This window comes from Lepidochelys kempii, chromosome 6 (assembly GCF_965140285.1).
Source record: "Lepidochelys kempii isolate rLepKem1 chromosome 6, rLepKem1.hap1, whole genome shotgun sequence".
Taxonomy (NCBI): domain Eukaryota; kingdom Metazoa; phylum Chordata; order Testudines; family Cheloniidae; genus Lepidochelys; species Lepidochelys kempii.
Genome location: NC_136385.1, coordinates 62,091,649 through 62,115,323, shown reverse-complemented (window position 1 = coordinate 62,115,323; position 23,675 = coordinate 62,091,649). Strand labels below are relative to the sequence as shown.

Here is a 23,675-nt window from a genome sequence, read left to right as displayed (position 1 = left end):
ACAGGTTGATCTGGTGCCAAGCCCATGCCCTCAGTCCCTTAACTACTCTCTCTCATTGGGGTAGGGGATGATCGCACTTCGGCGTGGAGCCACAGAGCTCACCCATGAGGACTACATGGAAGGAATCCTGGAGGTTCAGGCCAAGAAAAAAGCCAATCTGCAATACTATGCCTAATCTCTACACTGCAATCAGGTATTGTGGCCTTGGCAGAATTGGACAGGCTGGAATTCGAGAGGACTGGACTAAACAGAGGATGGTTAAGACTGGACTGTTTGGTCATATTATGTGCTGGAAAAAAAATAAAGCTTTTTTTTCCTCCTTTAAAAAAAAAACATTCTTGGCTAGATAAGGTTCATAATGCTACAGCTTGAAGGGAAAATAATTAATCCCCTCCATGAATGTGAAATTGGCTTTGAAGTCTTACATCTTAGGGTGGGAGTAATTGCTTATGTTTTAGAGCCACTTGCTGTGGAGTAGGAGTGACAATATATTTAATCCAAATAAACCATTGGGCAACAAGGTCCTCAACACATATACAATTCTTTCACTGCTACAGCCAGTGGAGGCAAACAGCTAAGCAGAGCCTGTCTAATGCTACACTAGCTTTAGCAGTCTTTTGTTAGGGTCATGTACTTGTCCCATACCACAAGCCTCTTTACCTCTCCTTTGCAAAAGAATGTTCTTACCTTCTTGCTCCCAGTTCCACCCAGGATCCTTCCCTCTTGGTGGCTGTTGCACCCCTTTCTCAACCTGTTAATATATGGCTATTGTATACAGCTTGAAGTGGAGTGAATAGTTACTGCTCTGCAAAATAACTCATCAAGCCATTCAAGTTTTTCAGTACTTTAATGCCAGTTGAGAATCACAGCCTCCATTTAAAAATGACACTTTATAAATATACTGACTTTAGCACTGCTTATCTTACATGCCACTCAGTTGCGTTAGAGAAACACATCCCTCTCCCACTGCACCTCGTGGGGGAGCAGCAGGAGGTATGTATGAAAGAAAACTTTACATGTAGCTTGGCTCATGTTCCTGAGTTAGCCTTAGTGCTGATTACAGGACATGGAATCAACTGAACTGTGCACAGCTGATATATCCCACATGGACAACTAGGGCCAGTGTATGAAAGGAGCATAAGCCAAGCTTTCTGGGGAAAATAAATCTTCCGGTAATACTGCAACAAACTACTGTTACTGCTCTATCTTCCTGGTGGCAGCGTGTCTCCCTCTAAGCTCAACAGTAAAAGCTATCAACTCTTTTCACAGAGAGCTCTTTCCTTGCAGGTAGGCTGGGTCCTTGAGGTTGATCCCAGGAGCTGAAACCACTGCCACAGAAATGCACCTCTCTCCCCTTGTGGAACAATTCCACAGTGAATGAATGTTGCTTGTAGCTCCTAGGGTCATGTGTATTAACTGGCAAAGAAGTGACTGACTTCAACTGCAGGAAGGGCCTGATGTGGAGAGCAGTGGACCAACTCCCCCCGTCCCTGAAGAAGGGGAAGGCTGGTTTGTTTAACTCCTGCTGTCTTTCCAAGCAAGTTCAGTAGTGGCCACCAGCAGCAGATCTATCAATACTGAGGATGGATGAATTGCCCTTTGCCTGAACCATTATTTGGATCTCCAGGCTCTTTTGGAAAATGGAGGGCTGAGCCAAACTGCTGGAGGCCAAGCCAGCTGGAAGGGTGGTCAGCATTACACAAACTCTGCAGCTATACATTTATAATGGACAAGAATCCTCCACAACTGGACTAGAACAAAAGAGCTGCAGTTAGTGTTTCAACTAAACAGGAGATAATCCCTTGTATATAAAAGAAACTCCTCTTAAATCAATGAGCAAATCACTGAGACGTCAACCCCAGCTTGTTGCAGAGTCTGACAGAAATTTTGTAGCAAGAGAACCACAGGACTTGGCTAAAAACCTTTACCATCCCTAGTTTGTTCCACAGGTGTGCACCACCCTCAGCAATGGGGCAGAAATGTCCATGGTGCTGTTAACCCAGTTTTACATAGGCTGTGCTTGCTGGAGTCTCTTCTCCTGCACCCTTCAAGGTCACACAGCTCCATTTTCCTGTCGGGGTTTCTGTACAGCAGTACGAGAGGCATTGAGTGAGGGGGCCAGCGTGCAGAGGAATCCAGCCAAAAGAGTAAGTCCTAGGCCTCCCCAGGCACAGAACATGGACCAGCCGTAGCCATGGCTGATATCCTCTGGCAGCCCATAGACATAGCGAGGATAGCGAGACAACTCAAAATTAATCCCAGCCACACAGGTACAGAGTGAGATGATACAGCATGTACCTGCAGGAGGAAAGCAAAAAGAATAGTAGGCCTTTGACCAGGCCTGCAAAGCAATGCAGCTGTATCCATAGTTTCCTTCCTTCCTCCCTCCCCAAGCCTCAGCCTCTTGATGAGCTTTTATTCTTTACAGTGAAATCATACAGAAAATGATTTAAAAACACCCAAAACACAGCCTACAACTCCACTACACTGCATTTCATTTTCCAGCTGCTCAGGTCAGCTTCCCCTCCCACCATTACACTTACCTGCCTAACTTAGGTCTTGTCTACACTACTATGGTAAGTCAACCTAAGTTACATAACTCAAGTAATGTGAATAACAGGTTGATGTAGCTAAGATCAACTTACTGCAGTGTCTACATGAGATGTTCTCCTGCAGACTTACCTTACTCCTCTAGGAGGTGGAGTACCACAGTTGATGGGAGAGTGCTCTGCTATTGACTTAGCAGATCTTCACCAGACCCCCTAAATCAACACCACTGCATTGATTGCAGCAGCAGTTAGTGTAGACATGGCCTTAATGCTCACTCCTACACTCGTGTCTCAACTATACCCCACTGTCCAGGAGCTGTTTCAGATTAATTTTCTCCCATTCTCTGCTGTATTTTGCTAACTTCACTCATTTCCTGTCAGTGACCTTAGCTGAAATGGGAAGCTAGATTTCTACAAACATGCTGTTTACCCTCTCAGCTCACCAAACTTTCAATAGAGCTAGGCAGGCCTCCATAGTAAACTTGCAGCTGTTCTTTCACCCATTTCCAGAGAGCTTAAGGGAAGCCTTTCTTGGCTTGGTAAAGGTGCAGCCTTTGCTATTAAAGCACCTGGCACACATTTGTGCTGAATATTTATGCACCAACAAATTTAAGTTTGTAGCTATATCCACCACGCATGTCCTGGATAGGTCATTTAAACCAGAGTGTTGGAAAGCCAGGAGTTAAAGTGACACTTCTCACGCCAGCCAACCTTCATGCGGGGAAGCCAGAACATTGTGCTGCTGTTTTGGAAGTGGAGCGCTTTGTGCCGCTCAGCCTCCAGGGGGACTGTTTGTTTTGGACTCAACTACCAACAGTGGCCTTCTCGGTTCCCTCAATGGACTAGAGGAGAGCAGATACCCAGACTCCTCCAACTAGGGCAGTCTCCCTGCCTCCCAGCTCAGGAAGTACTTGTAGCCTAGATCTGGCCCTTTTGAGCTTCCCCTGTTCTCCCTCACTTAGGTACAAAGTAAAATGTCCTCTTATGAACCTTTTGCTACAAACCAACATTCATTCTCTCCACTGACCAGCCTTCTTGGGTTCAGATTTTATGTTAAGATCTCATTGCTAGGTAAAAGACTAGAATTTATTTTTTTGTAAAGGAAGCAGAGTGCTCTGCCTTTGCCACATTTAGCAATGCGCTAAACGTGCTGGAGCTTGCCAAATCTTCATCTCATTCCACTAAATTTTGCACTGTGCACAATCTCTCAGCTAGGGTAGGCTAGTAAACTATGTTGCATGTCTCCTGCCTTTCTTTTTTTGCCACTTCACAGGGGAAAAAAAAAGTTTGAATACTTTTGCATCCTGGAAAATAGCTCATTTTCCAGGCCATCTTTTCTCAGAAACCTTGGTTGACATGGCTTGAAATCCCTTTACCCTAGTTATTGACCTAAACTACCAATTTTCACATTTTGTGGTTTTTAGTGAAGGTGCAACATAGGAATATCAGATCAATGAGGGACTTCCACCACACTCCATCATGGACCATTTTAAAGGAAGATTAAAGCTACATGCTTGGAATCAGTTTGGGAGAGGTCTATCTCCTGTGTTATACAGGAGGTCAGACTAGATGATGACAATGGTCCCCTTCTAGTCTTGGAATTTATGAAACAACTATTCCTAAGTGATTACTGATTCTCTGCTTAAGAAATCCACGAGGTGAAAACCCATTAGGGTTATCCCTGTTGGCTCCAGGGCTAGAGCCTGATGACTTCCAGGCAGCGAGGAGCCAAGCAGATGCCTCCTTACCTGTTTATGTAGTGCATCACAAGGTGTTATCCATTAGGAGCTGCACTGTAGAGTTTTTGAAGAACAGATAGAAAGGCCATGTGGGCTAGCCTGAGTTCCTTGCATTTGTAGATGTTCCAGTGGGCTTTCCAATCTGTACCTGATGTGTGTGCGATTAAAATAGTAAGGGGGGTGTGGGTGGGGGGGTTTCAGAATGGTAACGCCTCCAAGCCCATTTTTCAGGTTCCTTCCAGCAGCTCAGTTCTGTGACAACCTGCAGTAAGACCATCATCTTCTTGTTCATCTGGTGTTTTGTTGGGGAATACAGCTACCTGAGACAAAGGTAGAACAGTCGCAGGTGAAGTCTGCCAAGCAGTGTGGCCTAGCAGCCCCAGACACATTCATACAGTTGCAGTTGAGCACCAGTGATTGCTGGGGCATGAACTTTTCTTCAGGAAGGGATGCTCTCGCCAAACTGGAATCAGGGCTCCTACGAACTCTATCGTCTGTGATGGGAGGAGAGACTGTTTTTCATAGTTCACCAGGGATACATCTACACTGCACATCACTAGCAGCAGTGTATAGGCTATGTGCAGCTACACGCAGCCGTGAAAAGCAGGCTATATCCACACTGCGGTGTGTAGCTACACGTGCCAGTTGAAGGCTCTGGCTGGGGGAAGAAAGTGGGGAAAGGCTTTGGCAGCTCCCTGCAGCAGGGAAAGGCTCCAACAATGGGGAACTGCTGCAGCGTTTCCTCCCCTGACAGAGTCTTTTCTCACTGCTCGAGCCTTTCGCTGTGGTGGGGAAAGACTCCAGGAACATGAAGGCAGCAGGACACTACACTGCTAAAAACAGCACTATAGACAAGGGAGGCACTGCTTGGGCACGTAGGGTATGTACCAATAGGGTTTAGGCGTGTCCTTACTCTACTTTCCTAAGCAGTGTCTCACCGCCTGCACTGCACTGCGGTAGCAGGGCATGTAGGGTCGGTACTCTACACCAAAAGGAGTGGGCCATGCAGACATACCTAGGGGTCCCAGATGAGAGAACAGGGAGAGGGATGATGAACTTCAGTTGTGCTGCAGATTCCTGCTGAGATCCACCACTGATCAGCCAATTGTCCAGGTAAGGATAGATGTGGATGCTTTTTCTTTTGAGCTGTGCTGCTACCACTGTTAGGCATTCTGTGAAGACTTTCAGGCCACAGAGAGTCCAAACAGCACCACCTACTACTGGTAATAGTTTGACCCCACCGTGAATCTTAGATACTTCCTGTGTGCTAGCTGGATGGGGATATGGAAGTACAGATCCTGCAAGTTGAGAGCCATGAACCAGTCCGTTGCTTGCAGAGATGGAGAAAAATATTACCATCCTGAATCTGTCTCAGGCCTGGGATAGGACTGCTCCTTCTCTTCTTCAGGATAAAGAAATATCCGTATTCCTAGGGTATCTCAGTTATGGTTCCCAGATGAAGCAAGGTCATTTTTGTTTTAACAGGCTCTTATGAGAGAGGTCACCGGATGGGGAAGGTAGAATGTAGTCAGTAGAACCATACAGGGTAGCCTTGGGCAATGTTGTCTAATGCCTTTTGTTACCTGTGACAACCACCCAGGCCTGTTGGAATGGAGCAAAATAGTTGAAGTAGTTATAGACTTTAGATCAGTACCGTTGTGTCTCTCAACCCTCCCATCAAATCTGCTGTCTCAGAGGAAGCTGGGTTGGCCAAAGAGGTGGAAGATGGGCATCCCCTGCGGCTGATATTCCAGCTGTTGGCCCTAGAAGTAAGACAACCTCCCCTGCCATTGGTGGAGTTCATATTTGTAAGAGTTTCTGTAGGGGGCTGATGTGTAAATCCCAGGGTCCTTAACAAGGCCTTTGAATCCTTGTGGAAGTGGAGCACTTCATCTGTCCACTAGTTTAGGAGCGCCATTCCCTCGAAAGGCAGGTCCTTTATCATGGCCTGTACTACTTGTGGTATGCCCAGTGCCTGGAGCCAGCAGACCTGTCTTGTAGCGAGGGCTGTAGCAATCAGTCTTGCAGTCGTATCAGAGGCATCCATTGCTACCTGCAGCAATGTTCCCATGAACCATCTGCTCCTTCTTGATGATCTTTCATGTTATCCCTGCTATTCTTTCCCCCATGAAGTAATTGTACTTGGTAATTCACCACCCAAAGCAACACCTCATGAAGATGCCTTTTGTGGGTCTTTATTCTTAGGCGTGCCCTTCTTAGGCTTTGATTTCTCTTACACTGCAGATGACCAATAACCTGGGTTTGGGTGAGCACAGAAGTGCTCAGAACCTTTTGGTAGCACCTGATACCTTTTTCTCCACACTCCTGGAGGTGGGAGGAAGAGTGGCCAGGGTCTGCAATAGCTCTTTCGCCAGTTCTGGGATCCTTTCATTAATAGGGAGAGTGATGTTGACGAGGGTCATCGCACTCAGAATATCAAAGAGCTTGTGAGACTCTTTACATGAACTTAACCTCAATGTCCAAGGTCTCTACCATTCAGGACAGGAAGTCCTGGAAGGTATTAAAGTCTTCTATTGCTGAGGCAAATGATAGTGTTACTGCCTTGTCTGCCATTGGAGGATGCTGGGGGCTTTCCTCTAGTCTCCTTTTCTTTGGGCCCATGTCTGGTTCTAGTGTGGTTGGCCCGCCAAAAAAGCTGCCAGAGAGCATGGAGTGCAGGAAGGTGATCTGCTCCTTGACATGTGGGAGGACAGTTGTCAGTAAGACCAATATGGCATGCCATACAGATATTGGCCACATTAGGGCTGGCTGGCCCAGTGTGGCCAATATCTGTATGGCATGCCATATTGGTCTTACTGACAACTCCCTGCTGGTTGCGCTCCTAGATAGCCTCCTTGGGTCATTCTCTGATGACAGGAGACCAGACTTTCTGCTCGACGCTGGCAAGAAGAATTACATCAGTGATGGGGAGGAGGAATCTCTCACCTCATTCCAGGGTGATGCTCAGTAATGGTACAAGGCTGGTACCAGCCATCTCTTCAGTATTGGGAACATCTCTGGGAGTGACAAGGATATCTCCGGAGAATACCTGAGCCTCTTACTCATGACAGAGCTGAGCATCACTGCAACCGGGTCTCTTGTTCTGCATGATTGATTAGGAGTTTTGTCCTTGAAGTGGTATTCCCTTGTCTTCCATCCGGGATCTCCCCTCAGTCAGAGTTACACGGATGCTCAGACCAACTACACAAGTTGGTATGCTATTTATGAGTGGGCATGGGCTGGCTGTGCTGCCTGAGTCAGGGCAGTTGGTATGGGAGCTGGAGTTGTTCATGCTGATTTAATCAATGCCAGGACTGTTGCAGTTGAGGTGCCCATGCTGAGGTCTTACTTGACACTGAAGTGTTCAGCGCCGACTCTGCCAGCGTTCTCTACTTTCCACTGCCCCATCCCGAAGCATTAAGTCCTTAAATGAGCACTGGTCAATGCTGGCTTATCCATCCTCACTCTGGACCCAGAGGTGACTGTTACAACTAGAGTGACCCAAATGGACTGCTCAAGCAAATGTAGCTTGAGTCCCACTTCCCTGGACTTGTGGGTCGTGGCAGAGAAGGACTTGCATAAAAAGCACTTATTCAGGAGGTAGCTCTCCTAGACAGAAGAGGCCTCGTCTGTATCCGTCCCTGAGGGAGATCAGCCCATTGCAGGATAGGTAGGGTTCGAACCCAGAGTGGACTCTGCCATGAGGTGCGGTGTTTGGCGCTAAGCCCCTTGTCTTGCTGTACATAGAGATATCAATTTGCCATTTAAAAAAAAAAATGTCCTTTAGAGAAAGTATAGGGACATAATTCTTCACCAGATGGACTGAAGTGTGTAGTGGGTCAAGCAGTCACTAGATTCTGCCTCACTTCCATGGGCAGCAAGAGGGAACTGAGGGAGGGTCACTACTGCCCCGCCCTTTATGCCCTCGCGCAGGAGCACGAGGTGGTACAGGGGACATGCACAGCCTTGATGGACACCGCTACTCAGAAGCCTCTGATCTTGCATGCATGCCTACAGTGAGATCTACACTGACACAGGTGCAAAGAAGAACCCTGACTCATCTCCTGCCACGTGTGTCTAAAATTTCAACCTCTGTTACATCAACTATTGCATTAATAAATGGCTTTGTGCAGTTTGCTGATGAGGCTGATTGTACTTCTATCTGCTTGGGATGTGGCTCTAATGCTTTCTATCAAAAGTTTGATATTAGAATGAAGAGAGAGACTCTCACCTCCCATGAGGAAGAGCAGCCCTGCCACATATTGCATGAGCTCGTGCTGTTTACAGCAGCCCAGCATACCAATGATCCAGCCAAACAGGATGATGGAGACTGCCATGCCAATGAAACCAGCTGTCATTCTCCGCAGATCTGAGAAGAGAGAGGAGCAAGAGGGGAAGAAACAAAGGAGACACCAAGACAGGATTGTGGGGAGCAGAGAGAGAGAGAACAGACACAATCCATTGAGATTATTAGGTCTACTGTCCCTAAAGTTAGTATCCCTGAGGGGCTTCCCTTACTGCACCCTCTTAGAAAGAAATTGTTTGCATTACAGTAGTGTCTAGGCACACTGTGACCAGGGCCCCTTTGTGCTGGGAACTACACACTGTCCTGAAGTGCAAGAGACAAATTGGACAGAGGGTGATGGGTAGAAGGGATACAACATAAACATTCTGATGGTTTGCAAACCTGTTAAAACCACAACTTTTTGTTGCTTTGTTACACTAGGGTTATTTGTTGTTGTTGGGAGATGATTAGCTAGACAGAGACACAACGCAAAAGAAAGGAGACACTGAAAGGAGGGGGTAAAGGAAATGGGGAAAAGTATGGAGGGCAGGTGTAGTGAGGCTGAGGTGAAGAGACTGAGGGAACAGGAGGAAGAGTATTGGAGCAAACAGCTAATCAAAACAGGGGAGAGACCGTCCATAGTAAAAGCTGTAAAAAAAAAAAAAAAAATCCAGATACTGGTGTCTTCAACATGTGGAGGACCCTGCTTCTTTCTGCTGCTGCCGTCAACTCAGTTTCTGGCTGGCTTCTCCTGGCAGTTTCTCTTTTCCCTGAGCTCAAATGGGGCTGGGGAAATGGATGGGGTGTACCCTGTGTATTGGGGCATCAGGGACACTGGGTAATGCTATCTAGAGCTCAGCTCCTCTCTTCCTCACTGTAGTACACCTACTTGTCTCTGATCTTGCTGGATCGGAGAGCTACCTTTTAAAAAATGATAATGAGTTTGGGAGCCCAACTTGCATCACTCTAAAAAGGTTTTATTTTCATAGGACTGATGCTCAGCACTTGCTGAAAATCAGGCCCCTTTAATGCGTCTCAACTTGGGCACACCAAAAATCACTAACCACTTTTCAAAATTTAGACCAGAATGTAGGAATCTGATGTTCTGAGCCCAACACCTACAGACTTGTCAAGCCCTATAGCATTTTCTTGTATGTCTCTCTAACCATAGTTCTTTGTGACAGCATCCATGTGCAGCACCTCTATGAACATGCAGATGTGTGAGGCTACAGCATGATCTCAGTCATGTTGGATTAATTGCATAAAAAGTCACCTAAGTTTGTGCTGGTAAGTAAAAAAGGGTAGAAATCAGCAGAGGAAGCTGGGTTGCCTAGTAGCTCTTATCCTCAGGAGTCCAGGAAGGGAACCCCAGAAGGCAAGGTGAACTTGGATAGGACAAATAGGGGAAGTAGGTGAGGAAGGAGAGAGAGTGGAGCACTTTCAGGTGGGTTGCAGGTGACCAGGCAGGTGCGAGGGGTTTGGGGTGGGATCCAAGTTACCCAGGAAAGAATTTTCTGTAGTATCTGGCTGGTGAATCTTGCCCATATGCTCAGGGTTTAGCTGATCGCCATATTTGGGGTCAGGAAGGAATTTTCCTCCAGGGCAGATTGGAAGAGGCCCTGGAGGTTTTTCGCCTTCCTCTGTAGCATGGGGCATGGGTCACTTGCTGGAGGATTCTCTGCTCCTTGAAGTCTTTAAACCACAATTTGAGGACTTCAATAGCTCAGACATAGGTGAGAGGTTTTTTGCAAGAGTCGGTGGGTGAGATTCTGTGGCCTGCGTTGTGCAGGATGTCGGACTAGATGATCATAATGGCCCCTTCTGACCTTAGTATCTATGAATCTATGAACAGGAGCATGCAGGGATGAGCTTGTGGAAAAGTCAAAATTAGCATGCTTTCTGGGAGGAGAGGTCATGCACCATTTGGGATGTAGAGAGAAAGCATGGCAGGCACTGTACAAATCAAATAAGTGTATAACCCTGACTAATCTGTGCTTCAGCGTTGAGTCTGACCAACACCTAGCCGCTGAGAGGGTATTCAATAAACTGCACTGACACTTCCATCACACCCTAGCAGATCTACACCATTATTGCCAATTTATATGGCCCCTGCACTAGCCACTCCAAATGTCCTCTACACTTGTGTCACTTTCTATTAACTTTCTATTAACATAATTTGCTTGTCTCCAGCCTCCCTAATTAAGGTTCATTTTAGCTCTAGATACCATTCACTGATCTCTGCATCAGTGCCCCATTCGGTACTGAAGTCATGGCAGTGACCTAGATATGAAAGATTCTGAATATGCTTGTACTCTGCTCAGTAAGGGTGCATGGCATTGGTAAGAGTCTGGATTACTTACGGAGAGCATGCCACTCGTCCTGCCGGATGATGTTGGTAATATTGATGGGTAAGTTGCGTGGCAGAGAGGATGAGGTGTAATGGTACTTCACAGCAGTGCAGCGCTGAATAACTCCTGAAAGAGACAGAAAGATCAATGTCCAAGTGAAATCCCTGTACCTAGCTTGACTTTAGGAAGTGCCTCCTTCCCTCTGTTGTCCTAAGAAGCAGAGTTTGCCAGTCTAGCATGGCAGACACATGATGGTCTTAGTTCGAAATTAACCCACTAACTCAAGCCAGCAAATGAATAGGACAGCAACAGAACAAGTGTAACCAAAAAAGGGACTGTGACTGTAAGTGAGTTTCGGGATGAGCGCACAAAGTGTGACCTGCGATTAAAAGGGGAGGGGGTGAGTGTGGCATAGTCACTGAAGGAGAAGGCAGCCCCATTGCTTGGGAGTGAACAAAACACTTGTAAAAGCATACTAGGGAACAGTCCTGCTCAGCTCCTTGCAACAGTGGTTGTGAAATGCTCTGGGAGATTAGAGAGAGCTACAAAAGCAGAAGATTCAGTAATAATCGGAGATTTCAACTATCCTCATATTGACTGGGTATATGCCACCTCTGGAAGGGATGTAGAAATAAAAATTTTAGACACCATTAATGACTACTTCTTGGAGCAGCTTGTCCTGAATCCCATAAGGGGAGAGGCAATCCTTGATTTAGTCCTATGTGAAGCACAGTATCTGGTCCAGAAGGTGAATATTAGCTGAACCACTTGGTAACAGTGACCATAATGTAATTAAAATTTAACATCCTCGTAGGAGGCAAAATTCCAAAGAAACCCACCACAATAGCATTTAACTTCAAAAAAGGGAACTATACAAAAACGAGGAAGCTAGTTAAGCAGAAATTAAAAAGGAACAGTCAGAAGAGTGAAATGCCTGCAAACAGCATGGAGACTGTTTAAAAACACCATAATAGAGGCTCAAATTATATCTATACCACAAATAAATAAAACAGGGGACCAAAAAAATGCCATGATGGCTAAACAGCGGGGTAAAAGAGGGAAAAAGGAATCCAGTAAAAATTGGGAGTCAAATCCTAGTGAAGAAAATAGAAAGGAGCATTAATTCCGGCAAGACAAGTGTGAAAGTATAATAAGCAAACCAAGAAAGAATTTGAAGATAAGCATACAAAAACAGCAAAAACAAAAAAACCCAAAACTTAAATACATCAGAATCAGGAAACCTGCCAAACAGTCAGTGGGGCCACTGGACAATTGAGGTGCTAAACAAGGAAAATAAGGTCATTGTAGAGAAACTAAATTAATTTTTTGCATCAGTCTTCACTGCAGAGGATATAGGGGAGATCCCCACACATGAGCCATTCTTTTAGGTGACAAATCTGAGGAACTCTGCCAAATTGAGGTACCAATAGAGGAGATTTTGGAACAAGTCGATAAATTAAATAAGTCACCAGGCCAGATGATCTTCACCCCAGAGTTCTGAAGTAACTCAAATATGAAATTGCAGAACTACTAACTGTGGTATGTAACCTATCACTTAAATCAGCCTCTGAACCAGATGACTGGAGGATAGATGTGACACTGATTTTTAAAAAAGGCTCCTGAGGCAATCCTGGCAATAACAGGCTGGTAAGTGTACTTCAGTACCAGGCAAATTGATTGAAAGTATAGTAAAGAACAGACAAACATAATATGATGGGGAAGAGTCAATGTGGCTTTCTAAGGGGAAATCATGCCTCACCAATCTATTAGAATTCTTTGAGAGAGGGGTCAACAAGCATGTGGACAAAGATAATCCAGACCATATCATGTACTTGGACTTTCAGAAAACCTTTGGCAAGGTCCCTCACCAAAGGCTCTTAAGCAAACTAAGCTGTCATGGGATAATAGGGATGGTCCTCTCATTGATCAATAACCGGTTGAAAGACCAGAAACAAAAGGACAGGAATAAATGGTCAGTTTTCACAATGGAGAGGTAAATAGTGGGGTCCCCAAGAATCTGTGGTGAGAACCAGTGCTGTTCAACATATTCCTAAATGAGCTGGAAAAGGAGGTGAACAGTGAAATGGCAAAATTCATAGACAGTACAAAATTGCTCAAGATAGTTAAGTCCTAAGCTGACTACAAAACATTACAAAAGGGATCTCACTAAACTGGATGACTGGGCGACAAAAATGGTAGATAAAGTTCAATGCTGGTAAGTGCAAAGTGATGCAAATTGGAAAACATGTTCCCAGCTATGCATACAAAATGATGGGGTCTAAATTAGATATTACCTCTCATGAAAGAGATCTTGGAGTCATTGTGGCTAGTTCTCTAAGACATTCACTCATTGTGCAGCAGCAATCAAAAACGCTAACAATGTTAGGAACCATTAGGAAAGAGATATATAATAAGACAGAAAATATCATAAAGCTGCTATATAAATCTATGGTACATCTACACCTTGAATACTGCATGCAGTTCTGATCATCTTTAGAATTGGAGAAGGTGCAGAGAAAGGCAACCAAAATGATGAAGGGTATGAAACAGCTTCCATACAAGGAGAGATTAAAAAGACTGGGACTGTTAATCTTAGAAAATAGATGACTAAGGGGATGTGATCTATAAAGAGATCTATAAAATCATGAATGCTATGGAGAAAGTGAATAGGGAAGTGTTATTTACCCTTCACAGAACACAAGAAGCCGGGGTCACCCAATGAAATTAACAGGCAACAGGTTTAAAACAAACAAAAGAAGGTACTTCTTCACACAACACAGACAACCTGTGAAACTTGTTGCAGTAGGGTGTTGAAGGCCAAAAGTATAACTGGATTCAAAAAAGTATTAGATAAGTTCATGGAGGATAGATCCATCAATGGTTATTAGCCAAGGCAGTCAGGGATAAAATCCCATGCTCTCGGTGTCCTAACTGCTGGGACTGGATAACGGGATGGATCACTCTAAAATACCCAGTTCTGTTCATTCCTTCTGAAGCATCTTGCACTGACCACTGTCATAGACAGGATACCAGGCTAGATGGACCATTGGTCTGACCCCAGTCTGGCCATTTTTATCTTATGTTCTTATTATTTCCTTCTCTCATGAGATTCATTGGGACAGTAACCTCTCAGCACAGACCAGGCTCCACTGGGTATTGGGGGAGGGACAGACTTCACAAGGAAAAAAAGGCAAGTACCTGGGGCCCTCTTAAGTCCGGGGATATTTAGAAATTGAGAAGGGGATGGGAGAGAGGTGATCTCAATTTCCCACATGCTAAAAGACTATTGATTTTAATTTATTTTATAATTGAATCTGAGTGCGTAGATTTGTAAAACCACACTAAAGAGGGAGATTCCAGAGTGTGCTCCCTCTCTAAGTCCTTATACAGCTCTCATCAACAAGGACAGAGAAACAAGAATTGAATTTTGTTAATAAAGACTTAATTCAGAGAGGTAATATGGGGGATTTTGCTGTATGGATGCCTCTTGTCCACTCCCAGAACTCAATCTAACTCTTATTGACTTCAATGGGATCAGGTCTCATTCACAAAAGATTTGTACAGCTCTGAATTAAGTACTTAGGCCACATCCTCCACATCATGGTATCTAATTAACTAAGTAATCCCAATCATCGTGAATCACTGATTACCTATCCAATTATTAATATTTACCATACTAAACACTTTATAGGGGAGGGTTGAATCTTCAGTGTGTACATCTTATAGATCAGGAGTGGCCAAAGTTACTGACCCTCTCAGCCGCATATGACAATCTTCAGAAACTCAAGAGCCAGGGCACACCTGGCAGGGCTTCAACCCCGCAGATGGCACCTACCGAGGCTCGGTCTTCAGCCCTGCTCCTGCTAAAGCCCGGAGCCCCAGCAGGTGTGCCCCATGGGGCTGAGTCCTCAAGACCCCCCTCCCTGCAGGGCAGAAGCCCCTAGCCCACCACCAGGCAGAGATCCCAAGTTTCCCCCTCCAGTCTAGTAGGTGGAGAAAGGGGATGGCGTGGGGGACTCCAAGAGCTGCACTTTAAAGATAAAAGACCCACATGCAGCTCATAAGCCACAGTTTGGCCACCCCTGTTATAGATCTAGCTTCTTGGTGTGAGTTTTTATGGAATCTATAATATAGGCTGCAAGTCTGTCATGGAGGTCATCAAAGTCACAGATTCTGTGACTTTCTGGGACCTACGTGACTTCTCCAGTGGCCAGTGCATCTGCCCCTTGCCCGAGAGCAGCAGCGGGCCACCCCTTGCCCCAGAACACCCAAGATTTAGTCAGGGGTATATAGTACAAGTCATGGACAGGTCACAGGCCAGGAATTTTTGTTTACTGCCCGTGCCCTGTCCGTAACTTTTACTAAAAATACCCGTGACTAAAACGTAGCCTTAGCTATAATACAATTATACAATTAGAAATTCTATACAAAACTAACATCCACATTAATCAAATCTTATAAAAATCAGTGTCACATTAGTAAACAGATATTGCAATATAGACCCAAAAACAAACTCTATGATTTACCTCCTACATTGAGTTAGGCAGGGTTTGTCAAAGGTAAAACCTATTTTAGATAGACTACTGTAAAGAATAATGGTACCATCACATATCTATGAGAAGCAATTTTACATTTTTATCTCAGTATATAAATATAAAATTTAAGAGCATAGCTTGCTTTATTGATCACTTATGTCCCAAGGGATCTGAACGAAGGACTCATTGGTTAAAACTCCATTAATTAAAACAAAGATGCACCAGCTCTTTATTTAAACCTGACGGTTTAAATGTTTTTAGAATATAAATCCAATATGCATCTGGTTTCAAAATGTTAAGTTCATTACTTTCTCTCTTAGGGTTTAAAATTTACTCTAGTCTTGTAAAATGTAGGGTGGAAACAGAAGATACTATCTCAAGAAGTGTTTCCCTGAAGGTGAATTTGAAGTTTATAAATATTAAGGCCAAAAGGGACCATTATGATAATCTAGTCTGACCACCTACATAACATAGGACAAAGAACCTCATCTAATAATTTCTGCATCAAGCCCATACCTTCTAGTCAAGCTATGGTATATGTTTTAGAAAGATATGCAGTCTAGATTTAAAGACTGCAAGTGTTAGAGAATCCACCACATCCCTAGGTAAATTACTCCAAAGTTTAATTGCTCTCACTGTTAAACAATTGTGTCTTATTTCTAGTCAGGTTTTCTAGCTTCAGCTTTCAACCATTGCATAACGTTCTGCCTCCTTCTGCTAGAATAAAGAGCCATTAACTATCACAAATCTCTTACCTATGAAGACAATTGTAGACTGTGATCAAGTCACCTCTTAACCCTCGCATGGATAAATTAAATAGATTAAGCTTGTTTAGTCTCTCACTATAAAGCATGTTTTCCAGATCTCAAATAATTTTTGTAGTTCTTTTCAGAACCCCTTCCAGTTTTTCAACATCCTTTTTGAAGTGTTGACACCAGAAGTAAACACAGTATTCACTAATACAGTACTGTATACAGAGGAAATACCAGCCCCTAGTCTTGCTTGATATTCCACGGCTAAAACATCGAAAATTTAAATATATATATAAAAAGTTTTTGACAAGACACATTTTCCATACAACCAAGTTTATTTGGATTAATCATCCTACCATTTTTTAATTCTTTACTGATTGCATCACATATTAGTCTCTCACAATCTTGATTAAGATTTATGTCCTGGTAACTGGCCTAAAGTTCCTGGGTAATCCTGTTTAACCTTTTAAAATGATGGCGCTATGCTGGCTTTTCCAGTCCTCTGGAATCTTCTGTGTTCCAAGATTTGTTAAAAATCAACGTTAATTGTTCACAGGGCTCCTCTCCCAATTCCTTTAATAGCCTTGGGTGCAAGTTATCCAGTCCTGCAAATTTTAAAGTGTTTTAACTTTAACAGTTGCTATTTAACATTCTCCCTCGTTACTGATGGGATAGTATGTATTTCATTATCACTTTATGATATCACTTACATCTTCCTGCTAATTTCTAAGTACAGAGAAAAAAAATATTTATTTTCTACTACTGCCTTTTCTGTATGATGATTGATAATTTTACCTTCCTTTTCTCATATGGGACTGTGAAAGTATAAGGGGTACCATTCCTTTGGGGTCAGAGGCCTGCACCTAGCTAGCTAACTAACTAGTTAACTAGCCCTGCCTGTTGCACATGAAAAAGAGTAGGACATGGAGGAAAGAACTGCAATATCTTCCAGAAAGCTGAGGGACCACAGGGCGTGTGCTCCCAGTGCACTGCTACAGGGGCTAATGCAGAGAGCTATTGCTCCAGAGACCAAATAGACAGAAGGGAGACTGTGTGGAGTCCATTATTGCTGAGGCAAGTAAATTACTTAATTACTGAAGTTACTAGCATGAGGGTCAGAGTTGGGGAAGCAACCAGTTAGCCTGCACAGACTTTGAGGAAAGAGCCTGCAAAGTTTTGATTTGTTTGGTAAGAAGGCTTAAAATAAAACTAACTCATGGATATTGCTTCCCTGGATTCCTGTAGAGAGCTCAGACAGAACTAACTAAGGAAGTGAGCTGGTTCAGCAAGATCAAAGCCTGGTCTGGTAGAAGGAAGGTGCTATAAAATAGGCCCCAGTCCTTTTTACATGGTCCTATACCACTGCTAGGATTTTTTTGTTCCAGATTATATTTAAGTAACTTCTTAGTGTCTTTTAAGTCTGCTATCCATAGGGGTTTTTTCCACTGATCCCTTTAACTGATAAGAGAAGTTATCTCAATTTCCTGATGGCACTCATTGCCATCAGGTTCTCCATTTGTTTTATTTTATATTGCTTCTTTCACCTCCCCTCTTACTCAGAAATTTTTTTATCCAAGAAATCTTTTCATGATTGAAAAAGTGTGGGGTTTTGGGGCATTTAATAAAAGCATTTTAAAACAATCCTCCATTATAATTCCCTCTTATGTTTAAATATTTCCTCAGCTAAATTTTGCTCATGATATTTTTCAGCTTCTCTACCTTATTGTACATTTACGTTCTGAAATTTTCATCTGTAAAGGTTGAGATGCTTGAAAGTCTCTATAAAAATCATATTACCATGTAATAATGCAAGTTACTACATCCAAATTACCAGACACTATTTCTGTTATCAGTTTTTGTTTAGTAGTAATAGGTAAATAATGATATAAAGGCAGGGTCAACTTAGTTTATTCAAACCTTGAGAAAGGCCCATAAGGAATTGAAACAATGGATTTCCCCCTTCCTAGACTGCTTCCTTAATAATTTTTTTAGAAAATCTATTGAAATCTTAGAAGGTCATTTATTCTTCTGTCACTGCGGGCCTCTGAAATTTCTTCTTTTTCCATGAATCAATTAGTAGTCCCCATTAAGGTTTCAGATTTGGGTTTGTTGCAAAGCAAGGAGAAAGAGAGCCTTGCAATGATAAATTGTAACAACCTGCAGATCCTAACAAGGGAAAATGTTTGCCTATAGTTCCCCAAACATAATAATGTCCTTGACCAAAGAGCACAATGAAAAGTCATCTCCCCACTGACTTGAAGAGGCTGGTTACAAACTGTAGCCACAGGAAAGTTGGGTGGGGAGAGGCTGTGAGCAAGGCAGGGAATGAGGAGGAAACAGTGAGAAAAGAGCCAGATCCATTTAAATCCATGATCCTGCAATACTAACAGATGTGAATGACTTTACTTCCATGAGTAAAGAGGTGAGTGGATCAAGCACTAGACAGAGAACCACCACTCCTGTGCCAAAAAACCCCTGCACTTTTCTGGCTGATGGGAATGGACTCTTGGCAAGGTTTAAAAAAAGAACAATACAGTGAGACTTGAAGTAGTGTGGGGGGGGACTTCGAGGGAGGGAAATGCTAGTAATTTCAGTAGAAGCAGAATGGTTCAATAGGAAGCAGAAACAGAGGTAGACATTTTAAAATGGCAAGGTCAATTAATAAAATGAAATTAATGAACTGCCTTTTAGTGGAATGAAATCAACATGGAAATATAAATGAAAATGGATCCTGGTAGATTAAATGGAGAAAGAAGCTAATTTATATTGTAATGGCATTTCTAGGAACAGGAGCCACAGCTGCACATTAGAGAGGATTCAGAGATGAAATCCAGCTCCACAGTGAGTCATTCCATCTTCTGTTGTACAGGGGCTATGGGGACTTGAACCACAGCTGGAGGACACAATCAAAAACTACTGGAACATTTGGTTTTTGCTATTTATTTTCATTTTGTGCCTAAGTCACAGAGCTTCTCCTCCAACCCCTCACTCATCCATGTTAATAAATCTCTCTTGGGTCAGTAAATCATGCTCTTTAGAACAGAATTTTTGTTGTATCCCACCTCGTAACTACTCTCTGTAGATTGTCTATCTGGATTGTAAGCACATTGGGACAGGGGCTGTCTTCATACCTGTCTAAGTCAGACAGCACACTGTTTGCACTATCAGAATAAAATACTATAATGTTCAAACAATTGCTCAACTGTGTGTCATATGCCCTGTTAAAGGATAATCTTAACTCACCTAGCAGGGGCCTGTGCGGGTGGAGCAGGATCAAAGTTCTATCCCCACCATAGAGATTGGGGCATAACAGAGGGATGATCATGCAGTGGGAGAGGGCACATACCTATTAAAATACATGGAAGTTTCACATGATGTAATAGGAGGGGCTAGCCCCTTTCTCTACAGCTCAGATAAGACCATGCCTGGAATATTTCACCTTTTTCTTGGCCATTACCTGCCAAAAAGATACTGACCCAATGAAGCAAATTCATAGGTTTGTTATGAGGCAGGAAAAATCCCTTCAGGGGATATATGGAAGGGTCTCCTCGAGACAATGGCACTAGTTCCAATGATGGGGACTTTATAAAATAGACTGGGAAAAGCCCTGCAGACCAAATTGGGCTGCCTAAATGTTTTCAATGACAAGGAGGGAAGCAACCTGATCAGACCCAGGCCTGGCCAAGACAACAGCACAGCTGTAGCAGTGCTACATGGGGTAGGCATCTGCCACCCGGTCTTCCAACATACATATAACAACCTTTTAAAGCTACCTGGCTGTGAAAAGCCACAGTCACCCACAGACTCCTGGCCAGGGCTGTGAGCTCCGTCCCCTGGAGCCACCAGTGCTCCCTTCCAGTTTCAAGGGAAGGTGTCAAATCCCCTTGCAATTCCTTGGCTGCCTGAGCTACACTATCCACCAGGCAGTGGCATTGCTTCCCTGCCCCCCCCCGCCCCCAAAGAGACGGACCCAGAGCAGCTGGGCGCTGCTGCCACCCCCACACCAGAAGCTGGTGCAGCCAGGTGGGAGGCTGAGGGGGCAGAACCGGCCCCGGCCCAGCAGGCAGCGGAGCCCCGGTCGCCGGGTGGGCGACAGAGTCCCGCAGCCCTTCCCAACGGCTCTTTTCGGCCGGTCGGCGCCAGCTCCCTGGGGCTCAACTGGGAGCGAGGAGGGCTCAGCACCGCGGACAGCGGCTGCTCCAGCCTCCGGAGATGCTCAGCTCAGCCACAGGGGACCCGGTTACCGGCAGGGGGCAGCCCAGGGAAAGGGCAGCGCGGGCTCCTCCCAACTGGACAGAGCCCCCAGCTGCCCCCCACTCCGCCCCCCAACCCCCGTTTCGGGCCCCCCCGCGAACCCCCCCAGCACCCCGGACTGCCCCCCCACCGGACCCGCTTGTCAGGCCCCCTCCGACCGGCCTCCCCCTCCAGCCTCCCCCGAGCGCCCCCTCACTCCGCCCCCAGCTCGCAGCCCCGCACCTGTCCGGATGAGCTCCTCGCTGTCTGGCTCGTATCCCCTGCGGTGGCAGCGCCTCCAGAGCCCGGACACGGTGGAGTTGAAGCGGCGGCCGCAGTGCGAGTCCAGGGCGGCGGCGGCCGGGGCCGGGACCGAGGCCGGGGGGTGGCCGGGCAGCAGGGCCCGCGGGGGGCGGGCGCGGAGCGGCAGGTGCGGGCTGGGCGCCGACATGGAGCCGGGCGGGTCGCTGCGCTTGTGGCCGAAGCCCCGGCAGCGCTCGCGGTGCCGCCGCGCGTCCGTCTGGTACCAGGAGTCGGTGCCGATGGCCACGGCCAGGAGGGCCAGGGCGGCGGCGGCCAAAAGCAGCCCCGAGCCGCTCAGCGCCTGAGCCGCGGCCGCCATCTTACCCGCGCCGGGGGCGGGGAGCGGCTGGGCGGGCGGCAGCGCGTCCCCGGCAGCCGGGCGGCCGCCCACCCCCCAGGGACGCTGAAAGGGCGCCCGGAGCAAGGCACGGCCCCGTCTGCCCCGGAGGAAGCCTGGCCCGGGCGGCGCGGCCCCGGCGGGGCGAGGCTACAGCCGGGTTCCCGCCCCACCGAAGTCCGGCGCCTGCGGGACAGGGAACCTCTGGCTGCCAAAAGGCCGCTTCGCAAGCGCGCAACGTGCACTCTGCTCCAGCGGCAGGCCGGGGAGAGCGGCCCAGGGCCGGAGGGGCCACGGCGGTTAGTGCCCCGGCCTTTGGGTACCTCCCGCCTGCAGGCCCCTAAACACGGTCTCCCCCCAAGGGAATCACTGGGCATCATCTGCCGTGCCCTCCCTCCTCGCGGTCTGCGCCTCCTGAAACGCTGCCCCTGAAATTTAAGAAAACGTGTTTCCATCTGCCGCTGCCTGTGGCAGGAAAGCGTGTGTGAAATGCTGCAGGCGTCGCAGGCTGTGCTTTTCTCCAGCTGGCCCAAATTCAAGTGGCCACAGCAGAGCACAGCCAGATACTCTGGCGATGCAGGCCACGTAACTCTTTCCATGCAAGACAACGTTAAACCCAGCGACAGGATCCACCCCAAGACACGGACCTACAAAAGTCTCTGGGGCTCCATCACCAGCAGACTTTGGCTACTAGATAGTTAAGAGGGGAGCACAAGGGCAGCCCTTTGAGAACCATGTTTGAAATCCCCCTTAGGGTACTAGCGATAGCCCAGGCTCTAGTGAATAGCCATTCTGCCGTACCATCCTATGATCATAGGCAAGTGAAGCTGGAGAGAGCCATGAACGGAACAGACAAGTGCTACAAGATAGTCATGAAGGGTATCTGTAAATCTGTCTGAGGACTTAGATCTAGAATAGGGGTACTGCATGTCTGTAGTGAAGGGCCTTACCAGATGGGTATAGCCAGCTTGTATGCTACATAGTGTATGACTGGCCCTATAGGGTCAGACCAATGGTCCATCTAGCCCAGTATCCCATCTTCCAACAGTGGCCAATAACAGATGCTTCAAAGGGAATGAACAGAACAGGGCAATCCATCAAGTGATCCATCCTCTGACATCCAGCCACAGCATCTCACAGTCAGAAGTCTAGGGCCACCCAGTGCATGGGGTTGCATCCCTGACTAACTTGGGTAATAGCCACTGATGGACCTATTCTTCATAAACTTATCTAATTCTTTTTTGAATCCAGGTTATAGTTTTGGCCTTCACATCCCCTAGCAACCACTTCTACAGGTAGACTGGGAGTTGAGTTTGTGTTTTAAAATGTGCTGCCTATTTCATTGGGTGGCTCCTGGGATAAATAATACTTCCTTATTCACTTTCTCCACACCATTCATCATTTTATAGACTTCTATCATAGCCTCCCTTTGTTGTCTCTTTTCCAAACTGAAAAGTCCCAATCTTCTTAATCTCTCCTCCCATAGAAGCTGTTCCATACATGTAATCATTTTTGTTGCCCTTCTCTATACCTTTTCCATTTCTAATGTATCTTTTTGAGATGGGGTGACCAGAACTGCACACAGTATTCCAGGTGTGGGCATACCATGGATTTATATAGTGCCATCATCATATTTACTGTCTTATTATCTAAGCCGTTCTTAACATTGTTAGCTTTTTCAACTACCGCTGCCCATTGAGTAGAAGTTTTCAGAGAATTATCCACAATAAACACCAAGATCTCTTTCTTGAATGAAACAGCTAATTTAGTCCCATCATTTTGTATGTATATTTCAGATTATGTTTTCCGTGTGCATTACTTTGCATTTATAATCATTGAATTTCATCTGCCATTTTATTCCTCACCCAGTTTTAAGAGATCCCTTTGGAACTCTTCACAGTTTACTTTGGATTTTCCTATCTTGAATAATTTTGCATCATCTGCAAACTTTGCTACCTCACTGTTTACCCCTTTTTCCAGATCATTTATGAATATGATGAACAGTACTGGTCCCAGTACAGATCCCTGGGGATCATCACTATTTACCTCTCTCCATTCTGAAAACTGACCTCTTATTCCTACCCTTTGTTTTCTTTTAATCAGTTACTGATCCATGAGAGAGCCTTCCATCTTATTCCATGACAGCTAATTGTGCTTAAGAGCCTTTGGTCAGAGACCTTTCCTGAAAGTCCAAATACACTACTGTATCACCTTTGTTGAAGTTAGTTGACCACCTCAAAGAATTCTAATAGATTGATGAAGCATGATTTCCCTTTACAAAAGCTGTGTAGACTCTTCCCCAACAAAATCATGTTCATTTACGTAGTAAGAAACATAATTATTAGATACAGTTTCAACCAATTTGCCTGGTACTGAAGTTAGGGTTATTGACCTGTAATTGTCAGGATCATCTCTGAAGCCTTGTTTAAAAATTGGCATCACATTAGTTATCCTCCAATCATCTGGTTCAGAAGCTGATTTAAGTGATCAGTTATATACCAGAGTTGGTAGTTCTGCAATTTAATGTTTGAGTTCCTTCAGAAGTGTTGAGTGAATACCATCTGGTCCTGGTGACTTATTACTGTTTATCAATT

The 23,675-nt window shown here is 45.4% G+C and overlaps 2 protein-coding genes across 5 annotated transcripts in view; one reads left to right on the top strand and one right to left on the bottom strand.

Moving 5' to 3' along the window:
• The window catches only part of PSMC3 (proteasome 26S subunit, ATPase 3), a 28,384-nt gene extending 19,232 nt beyond the window's left edge, over positions 1-9,152 (top strand). For all 3 annotated transcript variants that reach the window (XM_073348317.2, XM_073348315.2, XM_073348316.2), the window contains one exon: positions 65-9,152. In XM_073348317.2, coding sequence (XP_073204418.1) covers positions 65-175 — 111 coding nt within the window. In that variant the 3' untranslated portion in view covers positions 176-9,152. The remainder of the gene's footprint in view (positions 1-64) is intronic.
• On the bottom strand, positions 829-21,543 carry LOC140912921 (transmembrane protein 178B). Of its 2 annotated transcripts, XM_073348318.1 has the most exons (4): positions 20,685-21,543; positions 10,934-11,047; positions 8,520-8,657; positions 829-2,298 (listed from the first exon to the last, which is right to left on the bottom strand). In XM_073348318.1, the coding sequence occupies exons 1-4, from the start codon at positions 21,061-21,063 to the stop codon at positions 2,054-2,056; spliced, it is 876 nt and encodes a 291-aa protein (XP_073204419.1). In that variant the 5' UTR covers positions 21,064-21,543; the 3' UTR covers positions 829-2,053. The 2 variants fall into 2 exon arrangements, with proteins under 2 accessions (XP_073204419.1, XP_073204420.1); XM_073348319.1 differs by lacking the exon at positions 8,520-8,657.
• Between the last annotated feature and the right edge of the window lie 2,132 nt (positions 21,544-23,675).

What these genes read in the sequence shown, in the direction of transcription:
- LOC140912921 (XM_073348318.1), bottom strand. Translation starts at nt 21,063, where the DNA reads ATGGCGGCCGCGGCTCAGGCGCTGAGCGGCTCGGGGCTGCTTTTGGCC. An exon ending in CGAGGAGCTCATCCGGACAG is followed by an intron (nt 11,048 to 20,684) that starts GTGCGGGGCTGC and finishes TGTCTCTTTCAG; the next exon opens with GAGTTATTCAGCGCTGCACT. An exon ending in GGACGAGTGGCATGCTCTCC is followed by an intron (nt 8,658 to 10,933) that starts GTAAGTAATCCA and finishes CTCTCTTCTCAG; the next exon opens with ATCTGCGGAGAATGACAGCT.